The sequence below is a fragment of the Amblyomma americanum genome, chromosome 10 (genome assembly GCF_052857255.1).
Source record: "Amblyomma americanum isolate KBUSLIRL-KWMA chromosome 10, ASM5285725v1, whole genome shotgun sequence".
Taxonomy (NCBI): domain Eukaryota; kingdom Metazoa; phylum Arthropoda; class Arachnida; order Ixodida; family Ixodidae; genus Amblyomma; species Amblyomma americanum.
The window spans coordinates 16,899,175-16,911,306 of NC_135506.1; the positions used below are offsets into that span (position 1 = coordinate 16,899,175).

The 12,132-nt window shown below is 47.7% G+C and overlaps 1 protein-coding gene across 1 annotated transcript in view; it reads right to left on the reverse strand.

The window, feature by feature from the left end:
* Nucleotides 1-12,132, reverse strand: part of axo (axotactin) — a 140,030-nt gene that overhangs the window by 51,696 nt on the left and 76,202 nt on the right. The window contains exons 4-10 of the mRNA XM_077639090.1: nt 9,488-9,651; nt 7,537-7,707; nt 7,004-7,270; nt 5,919-6,025; nt 5,222-5,379; nt 3,714-3,867; nt 1,755-2,057 (exon numbers count right to left, since the gene is read on the reverse strand). Of these exons, the coding sequence (XP_077495216.1) occupies nt 1,755-2,057; nt 3,714-3,867; nt 5,222-5,379; nt 5,919-6,025; nt 7,004-7,270; nt 7,537-7,707; nt 9,488-9,651 (1,324 nt within the window). The remainder of the gene's footprint in view (nt 1-1,754; nt 2,058-3,713; nt 3,868-5,221; nt 5,380-5,918; nt 6,026-7,003; nt 7,271-7,536; nt 7,708-9,487; nt 9,652-12,132) is intronic.

Consider the following 12,132-nt stretch of genomic DNA (forward strand, 5'->3'; position numbering starts at 1 on the left):
AGATTGGCGGCGTAAAAACATACACTTAAGTATGTCCGTATAATTTTATTCGCAGTGTTCATCAGTTTTCAGCGTTTTTGCTTTTGCGTTAACCAACGGCACCAGCTATGCTGGCTGACATCAAGAAAGCCGGTGTCTCTTCCGTCTGCACGTCTGCATGCAGGCTACACGAGAAAAGGTGTGAGCTCCTGACTGTTCTGTCTGAGCACTAATTCAGTGCGTCACAACGTGAGGGAAGCACTTTGGAGTCCCTTTCATGCCAAATGTATGGTATAAGCCACTGACTTAATAAAGGCGCTCTTGTAGTGCTGTGCAGGTGATCTCTTCTCCAACTTCCCCACTCGAGAGAGATACGTATTAAGGCGGAAGCGTTTAATGGCTCATTGTCAAGGTCATCTGCCGTTAGCAGAAACTGTCACAGCTTTCCGGCCTCCTGATTGGTCTCCTCTATGTCGTGACGTCACTGTCGTACCCCCCCGCACACTCACTGAATAAAAAAACCTGTGTCGAGGCTGGGAATCGAACTAGGGCCTCTGGCGTTTGAGGTGGAGACGCTACCACTCCGCCAAGGCGGCTTCACATAACAAACATAACAAACATTCACATAACAGTGTACGAGTTGTTTGCCTCCGTGGTGTTTCCGACGCAACAAATCGCCATTGGCAATGGTGTCACGCTTCCGCCGCTTCACACTTTAGTCTCGAAAGTGTCTTTCGTAACTTTTTCTCGAAACACTAAATGATTCCAGCGTCCATAAACAACCACAAGAGCATTTCCCACACTCCTGGAGCAATCATGAATGTTTCCAAGGTCTCCAAATGAAAGCTGGACGGTATACCATGCCCAGCCTTCCTAGACGTCACCAGCTATAACCATCTATCGGCCGCTTATAGCGAACACTGCTGAACTCAAGAGGAACATTTTGATTTTTAACTGAGAGAAAACTAAAGAAAAAGTTGAGACGGCGCACGATGATGGTGGCGATGAAACTGATAGCCTACTCTTACTACGCTCTAAATAATTTGACACAAGATGCTTCCTACTCTCACCAGGGACTAGTTCTTACTGCCATATAAAAAAAATGTGCTGGCCCAAACAAAGACGTGCTGAAGTACTGGGCTGCACAGATAGCACTGTTATAAGGAGCATGTCCTAGTTCATTTCTTTTGGCTCTAGAACAGAAACACTACTGGCAGTATGGAGCCAACATATAACTACTGTGACAAATGGCCACCTCCATCATTTTATTTCAAGCAGCACATTTTTATCATTTATCTACATAATTATCGACCACTTTACTATGCCAGGCGCGGTGGTGCCGACGAAAAGAAAAGCTGCGAGAGGGACACCGTTTTTTTTCTCTAAGTCTTAGACCGGAAGAGGTTGTCATTATGGCTGCTTTCATTGCCGAATCTGAGAGAGCAGAGAAAGGCCAAGTTAACTGCTCGCGCGAAATACCAAACGATTACGATGACCATAGCAGATGAACAGGGCAACGGATCGTTCTGAACGACTGAAAGAGCTAACAAATGTTGGCGCACGCCGCTCCATACGACCCCGCTTTCTTTATAGGGCCGCAACTCAGCAGGTCTTGCTTCCAACATTCAAAATTCCCGCGTTAAGTTTCGATGTTCAGCGCCATGCAGCCCGTGGTGGGAACTGCGCAAACTAGAAGAGTCTGTCCTGACTCCCTGGGCTAGCTCCCGCAACCACGAGCCAGACTCGCTAGTTCAAGCCAGGCAATGTCCACTCGCCTCCCAGAAGCCCTGTCCCTTGTCGGAACGCAGGAGGCTCGAGGCGATGACCGTCTCGTTCTGGTTGGTCTTGAAGTCCACGGAGATGTCGAGGCGCGTCTTGCTGGGCAAATTGAGCGTCAACCGCGACTCGGCGAAGGGGAACGTGAGCGGGATGGTGTCCACCAGCGCGCAGCCGTACTCGACGGGGAAGATGCCGTTGTGCCTCGCCTTGGGCTCGTTCTTGCGCAGGGACTGCAGGCAGTTGTCCCGGTTGAAGTACACCTCGCGGAAGCAACCCACGAACTTCAGGTCCGTCACCAGCTCTGCGGTGGAGAAGCAACATGCCCGACATTTCTGAACAAAAGCATTCTTGAAACCCGCGCTGGCTCAGTGGTTAGGGCGCTCGACTACTGGTCCGGAGTTCCCGGGTTCGAACCCGACCGCGGCGGCTGCGTTTTTATGGAGGAAAAACGCTAAGGCGCCCGTGTGCTGTGCGATGTCAGTGCACGTTAAAGATCCCCAGGTGGTCGAAATTATTCCGGAGCCCTCCACTACGGCACCTCCTTCTTCCTTTCTTCTTTCACTCCCTCCTTTATCCCTTCCCTTACGGCGCGGTTCGGGTGTCCAACGATATATGAGACAGATACTGCGCCATTTCCTTTCACCAAAAACCAATTATATATATAAAGGGAAAAAGTTTATGAGCACGGTTTATTTTTTTTCATATATTGTAAGATTTCACTATGACAATCAATATATCCGCAGATCTCCCCTCTGCGGGCTTTAATTTTTTTTTTGCTACTAATGTTTTTTTCTAACGTCAAAAGTGTTCCCCATTAGTTCTCTATGGCAGCCTGAACTGCTCGACGAGAGCGATGGAAACACTATTATACAAACATTTTCCTACATCGGAAGGATTGAACATTACGTTCATTGTTTCTATGCCAGTACCTTACAAATTTTCAATGTTCAAAAGTTTTTGCACAAGAATGTTTGTCATATGGGAAAGAAATATGTTATAACTAAAATAACAGAGAGACACCTAATTACCTTATATGTTGGCAATGCGATAGCATTAGAACCTGTTCATGCCTTTGCTAGGAGCGACGTCACTTCCGGTCTGATGACGTCGCTTCCCACAAGCCAATGCGAATTATCCGCTCCGGTGACGTCACTTACCTTGAACCAATGGGCAATTTTGTGACCGACGACCCGTTTTCTTCCCGAAGAGGCTTTTAATGCAGTAGCATTAAAAATAACACCGCAGCGGCCGCTTCGGCCGTGGCCTTCTAACATTGACCTTTTGGCTGGGGCAAAGTGCACAAACTCGTTCTTCCAGCTGACCGCAAACACTGTCCTTAGATGATGGTTCCGGCGATCGCTAGCTCTGAAGACGTGCTCTGCACTGTTTAACTTCTTGAGGGTGCCGTGCATGAATAACAGGCTATGGCACAGACGCATGCTCCTCGCCTGCAATACTTGGTATTTAACCTTGTCTTCCTCTCTTTCCCGCTATCCTGTCCAATCCCGGGTACTCAAGTGGAATCTTGCTCTGGTAATCGTCGCCACTCTTCGTTTCTATGCTGGTTTCTTCCTTTCAATTTAACTTCATGTTGATCAAATTCAATCTTCCCCATCATTTACGCTGCGACATGCAAACGGAAGTAAAAAGTTTTGGTACAAAAAAAAAAAACGAAACTGACTGCTCACTCAGGGCCCTGAGTTAAAGTATAATGCAGTTCACACGGCGTGTTCCTATGTTGGAAAAATCACACTGCATAACATCCCCATCAGCATCAAGTCAGGAAGTTGAAGAACAGTACCCGAAGGCAGTTTAGATTTCTAATAACGCAAACTAGCAGCTTATACCGACACTTGTACGCTAAAATTTCTGCTTGTTTTTCACAAAATTATAAAACGCCCTAAGCTTCGATCTCCATCTAGGGGCTTTAAGCGTGATCAGGTGCGTAGTGTTACGTGCCTTGCGCCTCGTGGGGCACCCCCGCCGATGTAGATGTCCGGGTCGAGGTGCAGGTAGTAGTTCTCGTCGCTGATACGCAACGAGTGCACTGTCGTGTCCATGTACAGAGTAACCTGGGTCCCGTCGTGGATCATGGTGAAGTTGTGCCACCTGCGAAAGCAGAAGGGCCGTGGTGCAACCAACAATTCTCACTTGCACCCGTAACGTCCCAGTAACTATTTGAGTCAAAGATAATGCGTTGTGAATGCGATACCACTTATGCAAATGTGCGAATTTTTATTCATACACAGTTTTCCCTTCCCATTCCAAGGTTCACAGACCACACAGTCTATAGCGTTGAACTTGATTTCACTTATGTGACTTTTACGATTACGAATTCTGCGATTGCAGCACACTTGACAAGTGGTCAATGCTGATGACAGAAGCGCTCAAACGTAGGGCAGTCATCAGTAGTAAGATTATAGTACGGTATAATATGGTGTGATATACGCTGTAGACAAGAATGATCCTACATGGGAGTAAAAAAGAGAGTTATCTGTCCTCTACCACACTCCCTTTTATGAAAGGAAGTGCACTAGAAGACAAATTACTCCCTTGTTACTCCTTTCTGTTTAGAGTGTAGTTGGGTACGATGCACGTCGATGTGTCAACGGCACGGATAACGGAACCCAGCCACGTGGTTTGCAAAGAAATTAACAGCACTCAAAGACTGGAGGCACTCCGATGATGACAAATCCTCCATAGCCAAGGTTTTTAAAAAAAACACTGTGTAGTGATGTGATACACAACAGCAATTTGCAGTGAATTCCAGATCCGATCTCTTTATCAAACCTTATAACATACCCAGAGCTTTCACGAAATCACCTGCTGATGCAGAATACCTGTTATTCTTTATTAACCTCTTTTGTGCAGTCAAGATAGAGTGATCCACCTGAACAAGCCAGACGTTCATTTTCATACATTGAGGGAAACATGCTCTGCTATTATTAACCAGAACTGAACGTCTAGTGGAGGCTTGTTGCGATTTCCTGTTTACTCAACTCAGGCTTAGTTAAGGCTTGCTACAACAGATACCGGCACGACCACGAGGCGATGTTTGGTCGTTTTGAAGCCCGCAGTTGATAAACTAGTGTTTCTTCAACCTTTCTATCAGTCACAATTTCTTCTCGCCTATCCGACTGATTGCGCTTAAAGGCGCTATTCCAGGTTATATGACCAAGCTGTAGACGCCTTAAGGACTGAAAGTTACAGACGGTATATACAAGCCAGCCGTAGTATTTTTCTACGAGTGACGTAGGTGGAAAGCTATTAGCGTCTTTCCGTTTCATTCAAAGGAGTCATCTTCCTGTACACAATTGTTGTCTGAGGTTATTGCACGCACAACATTAACTATAGATTCCCGAATACCTCCGAGTATTGATACCAGTATTTGCTTTGGAACAGAATTCGTGCGAGATACACAAGTGCCAAAGACCAGAAAATCTCGTGGTTTTTCATCACTTACATTTCATCATGGAGATTCGAGCCCATTGTGACGTTGAGCAGCCCTCGGCCGAAGTCTATGCTGAAGAAGAGGGCACCGCCCTTTATGCTGGCAGCAACGGTGTTTTTAGGGTCGTGTTCACCCGTGGCTAAGAAGAGGACGGCTTCTGGAACGTACAGCTGTCAAGGCAAAGAAGAAGGTCCGCGTAAAACACAACTCTACGAGGACAAAGCAAAATCTTGCCCCAAGCCACATAAGGAAAAATAAGAACAGAAAGTTGGGCTAGTTGGTGTGGATTCATACTTGACAGCGCAAAAAAACGAGGACAAAAGCGAACGAGGAGACACAACACAAGCGCAGACTATCAACTGAACTTTTATTCACTGAAAGGAAGCTTTATAGGCGTTCCTTTTGTTGTTTTTTGTGTTTTATCACGCCTATAAAGCTTCCTTTCAGTGAATAAAAGTTCAGTTGATAGTCTGCGCTTGTGTTGTGTCTCCTCGTTCGCTTTTGTCCTCGTTTTTTTGCGCTGTCAAGTATGATAAGGAAAAAGTTTATGAATTGTTGTCAACTGTCAACAGCAAGTCAGCAAATGGTCACGCAATTAAAAGTGCAAGAATAAAGTTTCCAAATTCCAGACTCGATAAAATTTAAGCACTTATTAGCTCACTCAAAGAAGCACCCAGCATGCCAGCAGAGCAAAACAATCTTAACTCACCCTGAACATCATGCTTATCCTGTTGTGGTCAGAGTGGACGCGGTCTTTCCAGTCGTATATGCGGTACGTGATGTACGAGTTTCCTCTCAACGTCACTGTCGTCAGGTCTAGAAGGTATCGAGAATTGAAAAATGAGCATCCTAGGTTTCGTGGCCCTCGTCACCATAATCACTATCAATGGTAGCTCAAACACATATATTGACGCCAGCGCTCGTGCAGACGAACGCGCCAATCAAGAAAAGAAAAGTGTTGTAGAAGCGCTCGTCCCGGTCTACACCGCTGCTGACTCGGCCGGTTAACACCAACGTGACTCTCGGCCGCTTTACACCAACGTGACAATATTAAGCTTCTCCAACAGCTTCTGCTTCCCGCTTTACACATTTCTGGTCCCGCAATGGTCTTATTGCATACACCCCTGTAAAGCTATTCCTCCAATGGTCCTGTACATGCTACGCCACTAAAACGCCGTTACACTCAGCCGGAGCACATATGGCGCCCTTCGACAGGCGCACGTCTCAAATGGAACGAGTGAAAAGATTTTAGGAACAGTAAGAGTACACCTATCTACTCCCCCTAACGGCGCCTGAAAAACGCAGCCTTTGTTTGTCGTACAAGTAGAGGGGCTACTCGCGTTGATGCTCGTTTTAAACACGTGTTCATGTCAAATAAACAGTCTGCAGCAAACAAGCTTTGTATTAAGTCTGACGGCTACTGTAATATCATTTTAACTCCCGCCCCTTGTACGCTGCTCAAATACTACGCGTTCTCTTTTTCTTGTTTTGGAGGCAAATGTGCGCACGATCTGTGATACAGTTACTCCGGTTATGTCACTAAGGGTAGACAGCTGGGCTAGTTGGTTTGCATTATTATGGAACATGGTACCAGCGCAAGAAACAAGGACGAAGGGAGAAGAAAGACAACACGAACGCCGGCGTTCGTGTTGTCTTTCTTCTCCCTTCGTCCTTGTTTCTTGCGCTGGTACCATGTTCCGGTTACGTATTTACAAAAACGGTGCAACGGCGGCTGAACTCCGACAACGGTCTAAGCCAGGGGCCAACGCGGGTGCGGCGCGCGTGTCGCCTTACTGTCGTATCCGCACATGTGGTCCTCGTAGTGGGTCCCGTAGCAGTCACAGCCGTAGTAGCTGTAGTGGTTGACGCAGCGGCCGCCGTTGAGGCAGAAGTCGTACTTTTCGCACAGGTCGACGCAGTCCCTGACCACGTCCTCCTCAACGGACAGCACGGCCTCCACCGAGCTGCCGTTCTCCACCCGGAAGCTGATGCGCCCCATGCAGCCGAAGAAGCTGTCCGTGTTGTAGTGCATGTCCAGCGACGAGTTCTTCGGGTCGATGGCTGCGCCGACAACCAGGAGAGACAAAAGTTGGAGAAACAGTGGAAGAAGGAAGTGCTATGGCACTGCGTGAGGTTTATTCCTGCTTATTCTAAGGCGAAGGCCTTTACTTTAAAGGCTCATAACTCGCCAGCGGGAATGTTCGCAGAAAAGTTTCACACCATAGCTGTCAAACTGATGACGTTATCAGTGGTGTAGTACGTCGTGTTTATATATATATAGCGCATTAAGTATGACCAGTTCATTAGTTAGGCACACTGATACTCACAGCCGAAGTAGAGGTAGGAGGGGGTCGCCTCCGACCCGATGTCGTAGCCGCCACGGTGCACCAGCGACGACAGGTTGATGCGCAGGTCTTCGTGGTCCACACGAACCCGCATCTCGCCTTCGGAGGGTGTCACGCGCAGTGTCACCGTGTGCCACCGGTCGCGGTTCAGGCCTACGAAAAACGAGGTTTACAAACACAAGGTTCAGGCTTCCAATGGCGCGGTTGAAGGCACAGAGAAGAAGTGTCGAGAGGAAAACAGTTGATACAGATGCGAGAGGCGCTATTAGTACACGATAACTACATTGTTCTGTAATGACGTAATTTTTCCTGTGTAGAACATGTCTGCCATCTGCCTCTTCCCAGACACCTTTTAGCCATCGCCTTCCAGCTGTGGCGCATACAAGACCCTCCACGATAGCTCTGTTGCTGCAGAAACAGCTGGAAATCACCAGTCGCGTACGGTTGATCCCAGGGCCGCGAGATGGAATCCTGACAGCGATATCCGTTCCTTAATGGAGGGTAAATGCAATAGCGTCTGTGTTATGCGAAATTTCAGTGCACGGTAAAAAACTCCAGGTACTTGAAATCAGCCCGAAGACCTCTACTACGCCCACCAGTACCACTCTACAAGAGGTTAAACGCTGCATACCATACCATACAATTACTTTCTGTATGACCATACCAGCTCTCTATTCGTTTTTTTTTAGTTGGCACAAATGCATTGCAGCGTCACCAACGTCCCATAGTGGTCCGAGAATGACGCGTCAACTTCGTGCGCCAAGGTCTGCTCTGCCCTCGTCCCCCCTCCGTATGAGCCGGCAAGCTGGCGGGCTTCCCGGCGCATTCCGCGGCTCTGATAAGCGTGCATTTCTTTTAGGACTCTACCAACAGTTCGCTGCTGCAGACTGCCGGAGTAATAATAATTATAATAATAATTGGTTTTTGGTGGAAAGGAAATGGCGCAGTATCTGTCTCATATATCGTTGGACACCTGAACCGCGCCGTAAGGGAAGGGATAGTTACTTCGCGTATCAAGCCGAAGTCTCGGAACATCTTTCCGGAGACATTCTCAGACTACTGCCCCTTCTAGCTGGAAGGCCATGGCGGTACAAAAATATAGCGTCGCCAGTGATGCGATACGATTTTTGCGGCCGCTTGCGCGTCCTGGGCACATCTGTTCCGGATAGCGTATACTTGATTTGGCGAGTTCACAAGCCCTGTCAGGTGGTGCACGAAGGGCTTTCATCCCTACTAATGACACGCCTTAAGTCGCTTGCAAAGCTGTGACCTTGGGCGGTGAATTGTACAAAGCTCTCTCTTCGCGTTTATGTTTCATATTAATTTAGATTGTTTGCAAGCCAAAATAAATAGAGGCGGCTGTGAGGTAAGCGCTATAGTACTCTAAAAGGCTCCTGGTTGATTTCGATTGCTCGAAGTTTCCTAACCTGATACGAAACCGAAAAACTAAAAAGTTATCTCTATTTATCGGGCATCGAAAAGTGGCCTCCGCGGTCAGGATCGATCCCATGACCTTACAATCGGCACCAAAATGGCACATCAGCTGAAGGACCGCGGTGGCTGCTTCTAGTCGATGTCGGTAATAATTGTTTTTTTGGGGGGAAAGGAAATGGCGCAGTATCTGTCTCATATATCGTTGGACACCTGAACCGCGCCGTAAAGGAAGGGATAAAGGAGGGAGTGAAAGAAGGAAGGAAGAAAGAGGTGCCGTAGTGGTAGTGGAGGGCTCCGGGATAATTTCGACCACCTGGGGATCTTTAACGTGCGCTAACATCGCACAGCACACGAGCGCCTTAGCGTTTTTCCTCCATAAAAACGCAGCCGCCGCGGTCGGGTTCGAACCCGGGCACTCCGGATCAGTAGTCGAGCGCCCTAACCACTGAGCCACCGCGGCGGGTCGATGCCGGTACCTCCGAAAACTCATGACGCGTACCTTTTCCGACGTAAAAGACCTCGTTTCCCTCGGTGTTGAGGATGTGTATGATCTTCAGCCGTCCGTTCTCAAGCATGACGTAGAGCTCATAGTTTGGCACCTTGTCCACCTCGGACGACTCCTCCAGCAGGTGGTAGAACAGCAGCCCGTGGGGCTTCTCCGTCCTGCGCGGGCAACCGTAGAAGTGAGCGCAGTGCCACGTGTCGGAAGAACATTTGGGGGAAAGGGTTGCAAACATGTGTGATTTCCACAGTGCAGAAGAAACGCAAAAACATTGCCCGACATCACAAGTGCACAACCATTGCCGTGCTGCTCCCATATGGTCTCAAGACGCTTGCACTGTATCTACAATGTCAACTACGAACAAGCCAGTGTTGGCACCTTGGATTGGTCTTTCATTTATGAGTTTTCTTTGTGAGAACAGCAGGCGTCATATGTAAGTGAATCGCACGTTCCCTGTGCTTAACCATGGTTGCGGGAGGTTGAATGGTTTCCGGGGTCACTGAACGAAACAGATGTAAGAACTTTTACTGCCCTTTAGTGTAGGACTAGCGGGCAGTGCGCTTATGTAACAACCAGTGTTTTTTCTCTACGCATGCGCTAGTATAGAGGTCCTTGTTAAATCACTCACGTAAAGAGCAGCCGACGCTCCCAAGAGTGTCTATGTATTTTTCAATACGCTTATTTAAAAGACGCTCCAAGCGCGCACATGGGTAGCCAGACTACGTCCGGTAGAAAGGGAAGGTCATCCGTGTCTCTAAATGTCCTTTTACAGAATTCACTCTACTGCTACCTTCTCATCATCCAGCCCCGCCCTTCATATCGGAGGAGGCCAATCACTGCCCCAGCTTGCTGGCTCCGGTTAATGACGTCATCAGCGCTCGATAGGACTCAAAATAAGAAACAGAGTAAAAAATCTCCACAATATGCAGCCTAGGCTTCTTATCTCTTCTTCACAGTCCCATTGAAGACACCTACATCCTTTTGAAGATCTGATTTACCGTTGCGAATGTGCAGCGCAAGTCGCAAAGACAGGAGTAGAAACATTTAAAGTGACACACGGACGCTGACGTTGACATGACAACACTGAATTCCTTTTACCGCGCAGCCTCCCTTGAGGTACCCCCCCCCCCTTTTTCGACTATATATTGTTCGGGCCTCCGAAAAAAAATTCAATTGATAGCCAGCGCCCGTGTTTTCTCTCATTGTTTTTGCTCCTCTCTTTGCGTCTTGCGCTGTACATTCGCCATCGTGAATGAATTTTTGTGCGCATAGGCTACGTCCCGTTGACATGTCACTAGAAAGGTATGCAAAGAAAATATTCTTATTGTGAAAAAAACATTAACTGCACGTGCGCTTCATAAAAAAAATATATAATTGGTATTTTTTTGGGCGGGAAAGGAAATGGCGCAGTATCTGTCTCATATATCGTTGGACACCTGAACCGCGCCGTAAGGGAAGGGATAAAGGAGGGAGTGAAAGAAGAAAAGAAGAGAGAGGTGCCGTAGTGGAGGGCTCCGGATTAATTTCGACCACCTGGGGATCTTTAACGTGCACTGACATCGCACAGCACACGGGCGCCTTAGCGTTTTTCCTCCATAAAGACGCAGCCGCCGCGGTCGGGTTCGAACCCGGGAACTCCGGATCAGTAGTCGAGCGCCATAACCACTGAGCCACCGCGGCGGGTTAAAAAAAAAAACCATTTTACGATTAAGGGCGTTTTATTTTTTTATTTTTTTTTACCGATGTCTTCGTGTTCGCCTCGGAACTGCCGGAAATGCTAGCGTGACCCGAGGAGCGAATGCAGGCTTAACGAACGCCACTGCTCCCTTATCACACAGCCCACATGAGGAAGTAGCGTTATAGCGCTGTTTTTCAGCCGAGACGGGACAAGTGACAACCTCGTAAATTCCCCTGTGTGGCGTACGCACAGAAGAATTTCGCGCAGAACTGTGTGTGTGCTCCCATGCGACGCTGGCACCCAGACTGCATACTTTCCTTTCTTCCTGTACTTTTGCCGACTTTTTCCTTTTCATGCACTTTTACCTTTCTCGCATAAAGTTTTTCCGTTACTCGTTCCTTGCGAGCCGTTTTTAAACGGGTCGTTTTTCTTTTCGCGGTTCATTACTGCAGTGGCGCGGACTGAAGAAGCTGACCTGCACAGAACACCTGAACATGTCCACAGAAAACGCAAACCCTGAGTATCTAAGCGTGGATAGATGGCTAAATGGCCCTTTTTCAGCCTCGCTGCATACTAGGGCTGATGAGCAGTTTTTTTCAACTCCGAGTGGCTGTAGTACATTGCAAACATGAACTACTCTGAGGGAGTAAAAACGTACAAGCTGTCCTTTATATATTTAGATTACTAAATTCAGGGAATACTTACAGTTGGTCACGGAGGCATAAAGAGTAGCAATGTGGTGCAGTTAGCAATGAAAGTACACTATTAAAGGCGGCATCGGAGCTCTTAACGTTAGCAATCAGGCGCGATAGAAACCTCAGTTAAAATATTGGTAACTACAAAAACTTTGCATGCTTCAAAGAATGTACTTCCTTTGTCAGCCGTAAGTATTCCATATCTTTAGTGGTGAAAATCTACCCCCGGGTTTGGGCAGCATATCCTACCCCTAGTAAGGGAGTGCGCT